The following is a 15,629-nucleotide window of genomic DNA, read 5'->3' on the forward strand; positions in this document are numbered from 1 at the left end:
CTGCTTGAGTTTCAAAGCATCATCTTTTTTTTTTTTATCTTTTTAAATTTATTGGGGTGACAATTGTTAGTAAAATTACATAGATTTCAGGTGTACAATTCTGTATTACATCATCTATAAATCCCATTGTGTGTTCATCACCCAGAGTCAGTTCTATTTCCATCACCATATATTTGATCGCCCTTACCCTCAACTCCCGCCCTCCATCCCCTTACCCTCTGGTAACCACTAAACTATTGTCTGTGTCTATGAGTTTTTGTTTCTCAATTGTTTGTCTTGTTCTTTTGTTGTTTTTGGTTTATATACCACATATCAGTGAAATCATATGGTTCTTTGTTTTTTCTGTCTAACTTACTTCGCTTAGCATTATACTCTCAAGATCCAGCCATGTTGTCACAAATGTTCCTATATCATCTTTTCTTACCGCCGAATAGTACTCCATTGTGTATATATATCACAACTTCTTTATCCATTCATCTATTGAAGGACATTTTGGTTGTTTCCATGTCTTGGCCACCATAAACAAAGCTGCAATGAACATTGGAGCACACGTGTCTTTATTTATAAATGTTTTCAGATTTTTTGGGTAGATACCCAAGAGAGGGATTGCTGGGTCATATGGTAATTCTATTCATAATTTTTTGAAGAACCTCCACACTGCCTTCCATGTGGCTGCACCAGTCTGCATTCCCGCCAACAGTGTATGAGGGTTCCTTTTTCTCCACAGCCTCTCCAACACTTGTTACTATTTGTCTTGTTGATGATAGCCATTCTGACTGGGGTGAGGTGATATCTCATTGTGGTTTTTCTTTGCATTTCTCTGATGATCAGTGATGTTGAGCAGTTTTTCTTATGTCTATTTGCCATTTGTATGTCCTCTTTGGAGAAATGTCTCTCCAGGTCCTCTGCCCATTTTTCAATTGGGTTGTTTGTTTTTTTGTTGTTGAGTTTCATGAGTTCCTTGTATATTTTGGATATTAGCCTCTTATCGGAGGCACTGTGTGCAAAAATCTTCTCCCATTCAGTTGGTTGCCTCTTTATTTTGTTGATGCAAAACATCATCTTTTGACACCCATATGAAAGATGAAGAAATTAGCTCACTGATGTTACCTCCTTCCTCTTATCATTTATAATCTCTCCACTTTTATTGCAGTCATTAAGATTTTTGGCCCAGTTTATTTTTTTCAAATATAATTTTTTTTTCCCTGCCTTGCTTGAGAGCTGTTTTTCTAGTTTAGGAAACAAGTTAACAGTATGTTGCAGGGAAATGAGCCTCACGTGAGATGGTTGGAGTTTGTTCTGTGACTGCAGTGTGGCCTACTCTTAGTTCTCATATTTTCAAGAAGAGGATTGTTGGTAGGTCACTGAAAGCCCTAACGATGTACATTAATAAATAAGAAATAAAAAATAAATGAAATCAGTATCCAATTCAAGATATTAGGAAAAGACCAAAATGAATCTTAAAGAAAACCCAAGTAAGTCATGTATAGTGATTTATACTGTTAGAGAAAAAAATAGGAATACATGAATTAGAAAATAGGTACTTAATTAAATCAAATAGGTGCTTCTTTAAAAAATCAATAAAATATATAAATTGTCAGGACAAATGAGAGAAAACAAGAAGTAAAAGGATAGTAAATAACCTCTGATGCATAAGTACTTGAAAGAATCATCAGAGTCTGTTTTTATCAACTTTCTGTAAATAATTTGAAAACTTGTATGAAATGAGTGATATTTTAGGAGAATGTAAATTACCACAACTGACACCAGAAGAGAGAAAGAAAATTTCAACAGACCCATTACCATTGAAGGAATATAGAAAGTTACCTAAGAATTCTCTCCCTCTAGAAAAGTAGCAATACCAAATATTTCACAAATAAATTCTGTAAAACTTTTAAGGAAAAATGTTGTCAGCATTGTTTAAGATGTTTTGTGACAGAGAATTTTAAAAATGTGTTTATCAAGACAGCATAACACTTGATACCAAAGTCTTACCAAAACAGCACCAAAAAAAGGAAATTACAGACAAATCTCAATTATGAATGTTGGTGTAAAATCTTAAATTAAAAAATCATGTTGAAATAACATACCATAGCCAAGAGGGTTTATTCCAGAAATACAAAGGTAGTTGCATTGCCTACCTTTGTCTGAAAACTGTAAAAAACGTTAACCTCTGTGGCCTTCAGTAAATGTTTGAGTCCCATGGTTTTCTTTTGGAAGTATCCATTATTCTGGCATTAAATAAAGGAGACATTTGCCTTCTTAATATCTTACAGACATGGAGTATGTGTGGATGACCAAGGAATTATCTCCAAACCTTGACATTTATGAAGAAAAATTATCCCAGGCAATGATAATGAAAAGACTTACTACCTATGACCTTGAATGTTCCACATTAGGGAGAAACTGGAAATGTGAAGACCTGTGTGAGAGAGAGCCGGTAAGTCCAAAGCCACATTTTAGTCAAGCGACAGTCACTCATATAGATGCACTTATTGAGAAAAGAGACCACTCTAACAAGTCTGGGACAATTTTTCATCTGAATACATTATCTTATATAAAGCAGTTATTTCCCATTGAAGAGAGAATGTATAATTTTGCCATAGATGAGAAAAGCTTAAAAACACATTCATTTGTAAAAAAGCAGAAGCAAGTCTGTGGAGCAAAGAAACTTTTAAAATGTAACGACTGTGAGAAAACTTTCAGCAAAATCTCAACCCTTACTCTTCATCAAAGAATTCATACTGGAGAGAAACCCTATGAGTGTATTGAGTGTGGGAAAGCCTTCAGCCAGAGTGCCCACCTTGCTCAACATCAGAGAGTTCACACAGGGGAAAAACCTTTTGGATGTACTGAATGTGGAAAAGCCTTCAGCCAGAATGCTCATCTAATTCAACATCAGAGAGTTCATACTGGAGAGAAACCTTATCAGTGTAAGCAGTGCATGAAAGCCTTCAGCCAGCTCGCACACCTCACGCAGCATCAGAGAGTCCATACTGGAGAGAAGCCCTATGAATGTATTGAATGTGGGAAGGCCTTTAGTGATTGTTCTTCCCTAGCTCATCATCGAAGGATTCATACTGGAAAAAGACCCTATGAATGTGTTGACTGTGGGAAAGCCTTCAGGCAGAATGCTTCTCTCATACGTCATCGGAGATATTATCACACTGGAGAGAAGCCCTTTGACTGTATCGATTGTGGAAAGGCTTTCACAGATCACATAGGACTTATTCAGCATAAGAGAATTCATACTGGAGAGAGACCCTACAAATGTAATGTGTGTGGGAAGGCTTTTAGCCATGGCTCATCACTGACTGTACATCAGAGAATTCACACAGGAGAGAGACCTTATGAATGTATGCTCTGTGGGAAAGCCTTTAGCCATCGTGGCTCACTTACTCTTCATCAAAGAGTTCATACTGGAGAGAAACCCTACGAGTGTAAGGAATGTGGGAAAGCTTTTCGGCAGAGCACACACCTCGCTCATCATCAGAGAATTCATACTGGAGAGAAACCTTATGAATGTAAGGAGTGCAGCAAAGCCTTCAGCCAGAATGCACACCTTGCACAACATCAGAAAATACACACAGGAGAGAAACCTTATGAGTGTAAGGAGTGCGGTAAGGCCTTCAGCCAGACGGCACACCTTGTTCAACACCAGAGGGTCCACACTGGTGAGAAGCCTTACGAATGTGTTGAGTGTGGGAAGGCCTTCAGTGATGGCTCCTATCTTGTTCAACATCAGCGGCTCCACACGGGCAAAAGACCGTATGAGTGTCGTGAATGTGGGAAGGCATTCAGACAGAGGGCCTCCCTGATTTGTCATCAAAGGTGTCATACGGGTGAGAAACCTTATGAATGTAATGTGTGTGGGAAAGCCTTTAGCCACCGTAAATCCCTTACTCTACATCAAAGAATTCATACTGGAGAGAAACCTTATGAGTGTCAGGAATGTAGCAAAGCCTTCAGCCAGATTGCCCATCTTACGCTACATAAGAGAATCCATACTGGAGAAAGGCCCTATGAATGTAAGGAATGTGGAAAAGCCTTCAGGCAGAGTGTACATCTCACTCATCATCAGCGAGTTCATAGTGGAGAGTCGTCCTCAATTCTTCCTTCCTCCTCAGCACTGTACCACCAAGTCCTCTAGATTCAATCTTCTAAATACCTCTAGAACCCATCCACTTTTTCCCATGTCCCACTGCCATCATCCAAGATGCAACCATATCGCTTGAATTTCTGCAGTAATATCACAGCCATTTTCCCTCTGGCTCCCCTCCAGTTCCTTTTTTACACGGTAGCAGCTTAATGTCTTAAAAATTTATATTCATGTAACTTTTCCATTCAAAGCACATAGGTTGAAGAACATGTTAGATAATCCATTTAAGGGGCTTAGCACATAATCCTTGGCATATCATTAGTGCCATTAGGTAAAGTTTTCCTCACAGTTGTTCACCTGTAAGTACAGTGAACCAGTAGAGGTCAAGACTAAGAAACATACAGATTTTAGAGCAGACAGAGGACTCTACTCTCCCAGTAAGTAGGACAGACAGATACATTCAGAGTTGAAGGTGTATGATATGCAGGGTAACATGGTGGCTTACAAATCCCTCTGTGAATAAATATAAGGACACAGAGCACTGTTGATGAGGAACTCTCCCTCTACCTAGCACCTAGAAGTGAGAATTGGCCAATTAGAACAAAAGAGTTTGGCAGGATGTAGGACTAGCCAGAGGACAGTATTAAAAACAAAATCTAGTAGCGCTTCCTAGCTTGTTTACTTTAATAATAGCCATGAAATCAACTGAAAAAGGTACTTCAGTACTTTCTTCTGTAGACACACACCACAGACAATTCCTGTGATATTTGTATTGTTCCAGAGCATGAAATACAGTAAAGCTTCCCTTCTTGTTCAGAAACTGAAGGCTGATACCAAAACAAAACCATAAGTACTGCAGTTAGCTTACGAATGGACATGTTAAAACATACTTAAACTTATTTTTTAACTATTAAAAAATAGAGTAAATGGAAGGTAGACATGTCTTTGTATAGAAGGACTCTGTCTGGCAAAGGTATTTCTCCCCACATTAAATATGTAAATTCACTAATATTCCATAAAAATCCCAGTGTATTTCCAAGTTGACAGTCTCATTCTGAGCATCTGTAGAATTGTGATACAGCATGCCATTGGGAAGGTAGCACTCATTCAATTAACATTAGTTGAGCATTTACTAATGTGCCAGGCACCGTTTTAGGTATCAGAGAGACAACAGGGTGCAAAACGTGCAAAAAATTTTGCTCTCACAGATCTAGTGGGAGAAGACAAAAACGGGGAAATCCATGCTGTGTGGTAAGTACATGATATGTATCATGACGAGAAATGATTTCAAAATGGAGCCAGGGAGTTCTGGGAGAGTGCCTTACCACCCCCAGGATACGTGGGCAATGGAAATGCGGGAAGAACAAGAGGTAAGCAGGGTGTGAGGACAAGTGCTGGTAGGAGAAGTCCCAAGGTCGGTAGTTATGACGCTTTCAGTGTGGCAGAAAGAGAGAACTGATGGTTTAACAAGGGTCATGAGACTTCTGTTCACTGTTTATCAATAGTGATCTAGAGGCTGGTGGAGGGTATCTTTTTTTTTATATAACAGCCTTATTTGAGGTATAATTCACATATCATACAATTCACCCATTTATAGTATACGAGTCGATGACTTTTATGTTCAGAGTTGTGCAACCATCACTACGGTTAATTTTACATTTTCATCACCCAAAAGGAAATCCCATGTCTTTTAGCAGCCCCTACCCCTGGAGGAGTACTCTAACCTGAAGCACCAGAGCTCTTGGGTTCTTCTCATGACCGCTCCGGTGGCAGTATAGAGGACCACATGAGAGGGTCTCTTGACCAGAGGACACGACTGCTAGACAGTGGAGCTTTGGGGCTCCATCTTTCCTTTGGCATAGAAGCTAGGAGACGGGCAGTCTTATTCAGAGTATGTGGAGCTTCTAGACTCTCCTTATATATGACAAAAAGCATTCTTCATTGCATTGGGGAAAGATGGAGTGATCAAATGGCATTAGGAAAGCTCTGGCTCGATCCCTGGCACACTGAGGAAGCTCTGACAGATTAAAGATCTAAACGTAAGATGTTAAGGTACAAGAAAAACTCCGAATGTTTTTATAACCCTGGCTTGAGGCAGACCTTCTGAAGCATTACACATAACCAAGGAGCTGACATTAAACTAAATAACATTTATGTGTGGAAAACATCAGAGTCAAAGTTAATAGACAACGAGAGACTAAAACAAAATGTTTGCAACAAATAAAGGATAATCCCTGATATTCAAAGTACTATTACAAATCAGTAATAGTAACATCTGCAACTCAGTAGAAAATTGGACAAAGCTAACAGGCAGTTCAAAGATGAAATAAAAACAGCTAATGAAAATTACTGAACATCACCAGTAATCAGGAAAATGCAAAATAAAGTGATGATATATCTATTTCTACCCCCCCCCCAATAACTTGGTTTTAAATCATAGAAGAGTGATAATATCCAGTTTTGATGAATATGTGAAAAATGAGACAATTTATTCCATTGTCATTTATATAACTTGCCTTATGTATATACCATTTGAATCAATATTCCTCAGAATCCAAAGTATACAAAGGTAGGTAAATGTATAATGGCAAAAATTTTTTTTTTTCTAATGGTAAACTATTAGGGGTAATGGGTCAGTGGTAAGTTAATTATGATGTATTCACTTCATAGAATTATACATAGTTGTTGAAAAAAATTATAAATGTGTGTATAGCCATAGAGAGATGACTGTGCTATAATAAATTAAAAATTTTTCAGACCTGTATTCTAGTTTAAATTCATAATTGTAATATCAAAAATAAAACCTAAAGTATATTTTTCTGTTTTTCCCTGTCCAGTTTTCCTTGCCTCTTCCTTTTGAGGACACCATCTCTTCTTTTCCATTGAGTAACTGGCGTATGGTTTTGATGGACCTGGCCAGTCAAATTCTCTGGAATTTGAAAGGCAGTGGGTCTGTGTCATCCAGGGACAGCTCCCTGAAAGGGATGACGCTGGTGTTGTCGTGGTTGTGATCTTTGGACCCTCCCTAGATTTTGTGCTTTCCTCAAACTGCCCGTTATCCTTCCAGTTCTTCATTTTGGGCTTATGTTGCTTATTTGCCAGCAATTAAAGAAACTTAGCCAGTACAGAAATAGGTGTGAAGATTGGGTGATAGGCAATACAATCTTGGGAAAATCTGAGGTAGTAGGGATTGGTTTGGGGTGAGATGGGGCAAGTAAGACTCCTGTTTCTTTCCTGAGGAAAGAAACAACTCGTGTATACTGGGCAAACGAACAAGTGAGTTATTAGCTGGAGTCACCTGAGGGTCCTGGATAATGACAGTTTTAAGAGGAAGAGGAATGCCAAGTCCAAAGAGAGTATATGATGCTGGTATCTAACTGCTTTGGGTAATTTAAAATTCTAATCATGAACTTCTAGCATCAAGGCAAAAAATTTAAACTAAAGGTCTTTGTATTGTTGAGGGATGTCTTATACTGTTGAAAGTCGTGGGGTTAAGATTGCTCAAAATCAAATTGAGAGACTCCTTTTATGGGTTGCTAATAAAATAGGGTGCTTGTTAAATTCCATATTTTATCATGGAATTGGTTGTTGTGGGCTGAATTGTACCCTCCTCTCAAATTCATATGTTAAAGCCCTATACCCCAATGTGACTGTATTTGGAGATGGGGTCTTTAGAGAGGAAATTAAGGTTAAATGATGTGATATGGGTGAGGTCCTAATCTGATAGGACTGGTGTCCTTATAAGAAGGGGAAGAGACACTAGACCTACTGAGAGAAGTTGTGACAACTGAGAAATGTGTCTGGCGATTTTTCCCAGAAGGACTGTCCTTTACAGAAAGTTGGTCTGGAGACGTGGGATAAGTTGAGGGAGTCAGCATTTCTAGGTCACAGCAGGAAGAATGCCCATTGCCCGCTGCAGATGCAGCCTTCACATGAGTGTTTGTGTTCCCTGTAGCCAAGGAACCTGGAACTCAGAAGGCATGTACCTCACGGAATGTTCTGGAACACTCCTCATAAGGGCAGTAAGTGGTCTCTGGGGACTGCTCTTCTTGCCACTAAACACTATGAATATGATTCCCAAAAGGAGACAATCTGATTGACAAATGATACAGAGTAATTCATATCGGGACGGGCACCATCCCCTGAGTTTTTAATTAATATCATTATTGGCATTTTAAAATGTGGTGTTTTTTAAATAAGAGAAATAAGAGACTTTAATCAAATTGCAAATAATGTTAATGGAAAGGTGATCAAAAGAGAGAAAATTGACTCAACAAGTTAAATACCGTAGACATAGTGGCTTAAAGTGAATGTTAATGTCGAAAAATCAAAATAATGTAGAAAGAACACATTGTTTTGAAAATGTGAAACATGTAAGGTTTTCTTGGTGGGGGGGGGGGCGTCCATAAAATCAATCAACTATGTAAACGTATCAGTTGAAACTATTTATTTTTTAAAAGCTGCTCTGAGTATTTCCTTTTTGAGGGAACAAAAATATAGGTATCCTGAAACCGTTGCTTCAATATGTAGAACAAGGGTCTTGAGAGCAAGACTCAAGATGAAGTGACGAAATGATCTTTTAAAATGCATGAATATTTTGTAAATAGCTAAATGCATAAAAAGTTGCCAATCATTCCAGACTTCCAGAAAGTGACAAAGGAAAAGAAATGATCAGAACTTAATTTAGAAAGAAGAAAAAGAAAGAAAGAGAGAAGTGTGTGTAAAAATAGGGTCCCAACTGGGCTCCTGGGCCTGAGGGTGGGGGATGAGGTTCAGCCTGGCTCCTACACTGTGCCTTGCCGAGTCTCTGCCTCAGGAGAGGTCACAGAGGGGCAGTTGGTTACTGGATGCAGGCACACAGGTCCTAGCTCTGAGATTTGGAAGGCTAGAAAGAGTCCTAGGGAGGGGAAGGGTCTGCTTATCGGGTGTAGATCAGATGGGCTGCAGGTGACAAAGAAACCAGACCGCTGAGCAAGGTGAGGACCTGGGGCCACAGGGACAGTGCTGTGGACTGGGTGTGTCGCCCCCAGATTTATATGTTGAACCCTAATCCCCAAAGTGACGGCATTAGAAGGTGGGGTCTGGGAGGTGGAGAGCCCTCATGGATACCAGTCCAGCCCACAAAGTGGGGGCCATACTCCATGCCTTGTACCCTCCCTGAAACCAACTGCATATCTGGGACATGCACTGAAAGCCCATCATATTGGTAATGCTACATGGCAGTAGGTCCTCTTTCTGTCTCCCTGAAAGTAGTATGTCCCCATATCCCCCATCTGGGCATCCCTGATGCTTGGGGGTCCCCCAGCAGGCAAATTGGTTCTGGGTGTCCTCCTGCGCTTTGGGGGCTGGGTCATTTGTGGCCAGTGGATCATTCAAATAAAAATGAGGCCCATCACGGAACCAGTACTCATGTGCTGGGCTTGGACCAGTCAAGACATCTTGGGGGATGCGTGGAGATGCAGGACACCTGGACACACAGACCTGCCTCCGGTGCCACCCAACTCCCACACCGCCGGCTGCAATTTTGGGTCCTGAGCCAGGTGCTCTGGGAGAAACAAGCCTGAAACCCCTGTAGCCCCTCCCTGTCCACTCTCCCTTGGGCCAGACAGACACAGCAGTGGGCCTCTATGTGGGAGGAACCAGGTACTTACCTCGCTACCACCTGGTTTCCAGAGGAGTGGCAAAGAGTGAAAGCCCAGCTGGAAGCTGCTGGGTGAAGTTGGGGTGGCGACTTTGCCCAGAACAGGAACTTCAGTCCCATGGGCCTCAGGGGTTGGGCAGCTCTGGAAGGCCCCTGGTCCCACCTCTCCAGGTGCACCAGCCTGAGAGGCACTGGTCTGCCATCACAAAATCCCACAGCATGGGTGGCTTAAACACAGATCTGTCTTCTCGTGGTTCTGGAGGCAGGATCAAGATGTGGGCAGGTTGGTTCCTCCTGAGACCTCTTCTTGGCTTTTAGACAGCCGTCTTCTCCCTGTGTCCTTACATGGTCATCCTCTGTGCATGTCTGTGTCCTAATCTCTTAAGAGGACACCTCAGATTGGATTAGGACCCATCCAAATGGCCTCATTTTAACTCAGTCACCTTTTCGAAGACTTTATGTGCAAACAGGGTTACATTCTGAGGTCCTGAGGGTTAGGGCTTCAATATATAAATTGGGGGGTGGGATGCAAATCAGCCCTTAACACCAGATTTCAAGGTCTCTGAGATGTCTTGGATACAAGTTAAGATCCCAGTAAAAGTTGATCACAGCCAACAAGGGCTGGGGACTCTGCTTCACTCACTCTGTCAGGGATGCAGGACCCATCCATCACTCTCCTGGGACTAGGGATTCTCACTTGAATCCTCCACATTTTGTAGGCAGAGACAACATGTGTCTGATAAAGGACGTTTATACAAAATATACAATGAACTCTAAAAACTCAACAATAAGAAAACCCAATTGAAAAATGGGCAAAGGATCCGAACAGACACCTCACCAAAGAAGATACACAGATGGCAAATAAGCATAGAAGATGCTTCCCATCCCATGTCATTAGAGAACTGCAAACTACACACCTATTAAAATGGCAAAAATCCAGAAGAAACTGACAACACCAAATGCTGGAGAGGATGTGAGGCAAGGAGGTTCTCATTTGTTCCTGGTGGGAATGCAAAATGATGCAGCCACTTTGGGTGACAGTTTGGCTGTTTCTTACAGGGCTAATCTTACCATACTGTCCAGCAATCACGCTCCATGTGAGGTATTTACTCACATGAGTTGAAGACTTTTGTCCACACACAGAAAGCTGCACATGGATGTTTATAGCAGTTTTATACAACCACCTAGATGTCCTTTAATAGATGAATGGATAAACAGGCTGTGGAACATTTATTATTATTGTTATTATTATTCAGTGATAAAATGAAATGAGCTATCAAGTAAAAAAAAAGGAGGAAACATAAATGCATATTGAATGTTAAGTGAAAGAAGCCAGTCTGAAAAGGCTATGTATTGTCTGATTCTAACCATGGGACATGCTGAAAAAGGCAAAACTATGGGAGCAGAAAGTGGCTGAAAGGGTTGATGAAGATGGAGGGGGTTGAGCAGATGGAGCCCAGAGCATTTTCAGGGCAGTGAAACTATTCTGTGTGCCACTGTGGTGGTGGGTACAGATTATTATGCATTTATCAAAACCTACAGAAGTTAACAATGCAAAGAGTAACCTTAGTGTAAACTGTGTTGTTTAATTAGTAATGATGTATCAATGTCAGTTCATTAATTGTAACAAATGTAACACACTCATGCAAATGTTTAATAATAGGGGAAATTGTGTGCAGGGAGGTGGGTCTGTGAGCTCTCTTTGCACTACCTGTTCAATTTTTCTGCAAATTGCACTACCTGTTCAATTTTTCTGCAAACGTAAAACTGTTCTAAAAAAATAAAGTCTGCTAGTAAAAATGAAAACAAAACAAAAAACTAACAATGAGATATCACTACATAGTCAGAGAGGATAGAATAAAAGTATATATAATAACATCAAATATTGTTAAGGATTTAGAGAAACTGGATATCTCATAAGGGCTGTAGGAATGTAAAATGGTACTGTCACTGTCAAACAGTTTGGAAGTTCATTTTAAAGAAACAAAAACTAAAAAAAAAAAAAGAAGAAGAAGTAAATGCCATCCCACCTGTAAACTGCATCTCTGAGCATTTGTCCCAGAAAAATAAGGTTTGTGTTCACACAAAAAAATCTGTGAAAAGGAAACAACAGTGAAAGGGCAACCTATGGAATGGGAGGAAATATTTACAAACCAAATATCTAATAAGGGGTTAACATCCAAAACATGTAAGGAACTCCTTCAAACAAACAAACAAACAAACAAACAAATAAATAAATAAGCAAAGGACTTGAATTGAATAGACACTTTTCCAAAGAAGACATATAGGTGACCAACCGGTAGGTATGTGACAAGATGCTCAATGTCACTCATCATCAGGGAAATGCAAATCAAACCACAGTGAAATGTCACTTCTAACCTGTTAGAATGGTTATTATATAAAAAAAAACAAGTGTTATACAGGATGTAGAGAAATTGGAATCTTTATACACTGCAGGTGGGAATGTAAAATTTGAGTGTAGGAGGGAATGCAGCCACTATGGAAGACAGTACAAGGTTCCTCCAAAAAATTAAAAATAGAACTACCATATTATCCAGCAATCTCACTTCTGGGTATTTACCCAAAAGGACTGAAATCAGGATCTCAAATAGATATTTCCACTGCATGGTTCATTGCAGCATTATTCACAGCCAAGACGTGGAAGCAACCCAAGTGTCCATCAACGGAACCTGGATAAAGAAAATGTGGTTCACACATACAATGCAATATTTTCCAGCCTTAAAAAAGAAGGAAATCCTGCTACATGCAGCAACATGAGTAAACCTTGAGGACACTGTGCTAAGTGAAAGAAACCAGACACAGAAAGACAAATACTGCATTTATATGAGGTATCTAAAATAGTCAAACACAGAAATAAAGAGTACTGGTTGGCAGTGTCTGGGGGGAGAGGGTAAGTGGAGAGTGATTGTTCAATAGGTATAAACTTTCTGCTATGCAAGATGAGTAAGTTCTAGAAATCTGTACAACATCGTGCCTACACTTAATACAGTATTGTACACTTAAAAATTTGTTAGGAGGGTAGATCTCATGTTCAGTGCTTTCACTACAATGAAATGAAAAGAAACCTGGAATAGCCCTAAACTGGAAACATCCTAGATGAGGTACCCAAATTGTGGTACATTAATACTGTGAAATAGCCCTTAGCAATAAAGTACTGGACCATTGACACATGAAACATCTTGGGGAAATTTTGAGAATTGTGTTCAGTGAATAAAATGTCTATAGTATAACATTTTTGAAATGACAAAATTATAGGTGTGGAGGACAAATTGGTGACAATTGGGGATTGAGGAAGGATGGGGTCTGGGGGAAAGTGGGTGTAGCTGTGAAAGGGCCACATGAGAAAGCCTGGTGGTGATGGAACTGTTCTGTATGTTGACAATATCAATGTTAACATGCTATTTGTGGTATTGTAAGATGCCATTTTTCGGGGGAACTCGCTCAGTGGCACATGGGGTCGCTCTGTATAGTGTCTATTATTTCTTACAACGGCATGTGAATTTACATTTGTCTCAAAATAATTTAAAAATCATTAATCACCACCTGAGGCAAGCTGCTGTTTGTGTTTTTTGTGGTCACTCATGCAGCAGATGCTTTTGAACTCGGCTTTGTGGTTTATGGTGTAAGAAGGCTCCCTGACCGCCCACTTTCCTGTCTTGTGACCTCTCTTGTCTGCACCACTTTCCTCAGCTGGAAAGTAGCTTGGTTGGTTACGAGGATTAAAGGAGTTTGTACACCATAAGATGCCAAGAACAGGAGTTGGCATGTAGGCAACTCATAATACGAGGGGTTATTTTTTTCTTATAATGATCATTCGCTTGTTGGCATGTCTGTATGCTTTGCCAGTTTTCTACAAATCAGCATGATTATCAGATTCAAGCAAGTTGCCCGGTTGCCTTGGCTGGACTGTAGAATGTCTGGAGACGAGCTATAGCTTCTTTTCTCCACCTCCACCAGCAGCCCCCTCCTTTTCTGGAATTTTCCCTCCTCCCCTCCTTCCTCCCTAAGTAGTCCTCCCTCCCCTCCTTCCTGCCCCTCCTCCCACCCCAACCCTATTTCTACTCTCTTCCTCCTCTGACCCTTTTCTTCTTACAGTTCTTCCTTCCTCCTCATCCCTCTTCCCACTTGTTATTTCTTCCAGCCCCCTTCCTCCTCCCACCCTCCCTCCCTGTCCCTTCTCCCCTCTTCCCTTCTCATCCCTCTTCCCCTGTCCTCCCCCTCTCGTCCCCCTTCCATTCTTTTCCTTTACTCCCTCTCCATCTTCCCTCCCCTCCCTTTCTTCTCAGCTCCTCCCTCCCCTTCCTGTCCCCTTCCCGGACCTCTCTCTCCCTCCTTCTTATCACCCTCCCTGTTCCTGCCCCTCTCTCTTCCTCTCCTCTCTCCCCCATCCTCTTGCGCACACTTCCCCGCCCCCTGGGCCGCAGTGCCTCGGGGGCCTCTGGGAGATGGAGGCGCGGGTTCGGGTCCGCTCGGTTGGAGGCTGCGGCGCGCGGGATTCTGGGAAGTGTAGTCGGCCAGTCGCGCGGGCGCAGTGTTGCCGGGTGGGCCTAGCGGCACCGGTCCTTGTCCTGACAGAAGCGTGCGGTGAGTCCGGCTGCGGGCGGGGCTGAACGGGAGGAGAGGGGGAAGGGGCGGGCTGAGGGGTGGGGTGTGCGGGCCCAAGTAAGGGGCGTGCGGACTGAGGGGAAGGTGTGCGCCTCAGGGAGAGAGTTTAAGGGCTGCGGAGAGGAAAGCTGTTTACAGACCGAATCTGACTGGGTGGGGAAGATGGTGAATGTGTGTGTGCCTGGGACTGTGTGTTTGTGTTGGGCTGATGCTCCAGGTCTGTCTCTACTGTGAGTGTGTGTGTGTGTCTGGGTGGCCTCCTGTACCCTGGCGTTTGCGTGTGTGTGGATGCCACCTGTCTTGGTCCCTGGGGGTCTGTCTGTGGAAGGTGTCCACCAATAGGTTGTGTTTGCCTGTCTCTGGGAGGTCTCTCTGGGTGACTGCCCAGTGTCCATGTCTGTTGGTACACGTGTGTGCGTGTGTGTGTATGTGCCTTTATTTCTGTCCATTGTGTCTCAGTGTGAGGTGCCATTCAGGTGTCCACCTGTGTCTAGTCTTTTCCTCTGTATGTGTCTCTGGGTGTGAGTGTGTCTGTGAGCATGGAGGTGTGTCTCTCCTGTCTGTGTCTACCTGTCTCTATGTGTCCACCTGTGTCTCTGTCTCTGGCTGTTGCTGAGTGTTCGTGTGTGACTGTTGGGGTGGGTGTAAGCATATGGGTGCATCTGGGTATGCTCTCCCAAAAGCATGTGCAAAAGACTGTGCACACGTGGACAGGTGGGCCTTTCTTCTTGCCCCCAAATCCCCCAGCTCCTTCCTGCTCTTCAGAGCCCTGTCTGGTGACAGGGTATGGGGCTTCCCACAGGGCCTTCTTAACGGGGGAAGGAAAGCCAGAGACCTTTATCCCGTCCTGACCAGGGGTTGATTTGTTGAAGGCATGTGTGTTGGACACTCACAGACTACCTCATTTATAGACCTCCCAGTAACTCTGAGGCAGTGACTCTCATTATCCCCATTTTGCAGATGGGAAAACTGAGGCTCAGAGACTTTGAAGTGAATCACCCAACTCTACACCCAGGTATCCAGGTTCCAGAGCCCCCACACCTAACCACCCTGACAGATGGGAAATCCTTGTTTCCTTTGGGCTCCTCTGATACAAAGCTGTAGGATTTTTCCCTGTTGGGATTTCCCCTTAGAGACAATGGAAGGAAGCAAATGCCAGAAAGCTCCAATGGAGGAAGAAGAGGAATGAGGGAGCTCCTGACTTTTCAGCCACACAAATCTCGGGCCACACTGAGTTCAGTGGTCACCAGTCCCATGCACATG

At 42.2% G+C, this 15,629-nt stretch overlaps 1 protein-coding gene across 8 annotated transcripts in view; it reads left to right on the top strand.

The window, feature by feature from the left end:
• Positions 1-15,629, top strand: part of ZNF470 (zinc finger protein 470) — a 37,528-nt gene that overhangs the window by 7,690 nt on the left and 14,209 nt on the right. Inside the window, exons 1-2 of one of the 8 annotated variants that reach the window (XM_074315370.1) lie at positions 14,218-14,345; positions 15,327-15,381. In XM_074315370.1, the coding sequence (XP_074171471.1) occupies positions 15,327-15,381 (55 nt within the window). In that variant the 5' untranslated portion in view covers positions 14,218-14,345. Of the gene's footprint in view, positions 1-2,276; positions 14,346-15,326; positions 15,382-15,629 lie in introns of those variants that run through there. The other 7 variants (XM_019716877.2, XM_074315367.1, XM_074315368.1 and 4 more) reach the window with 7 other exon arrangements.

Source organism: Rhinolophus sinicus, linkage group LG11, assembly GCF_036562045.2.
Source record: "Rhinolophus sinicus isolate RSC01 linkage group LG11, ASM3656204v1, whole genome shotgun sequence".
Lineage (NCBI taxonomy): Eukaryota > Metazoa > Chordata > Mammalia > Chiroptera > Rhinolophidae > Rhinolophus > Rhinolophus sinicus.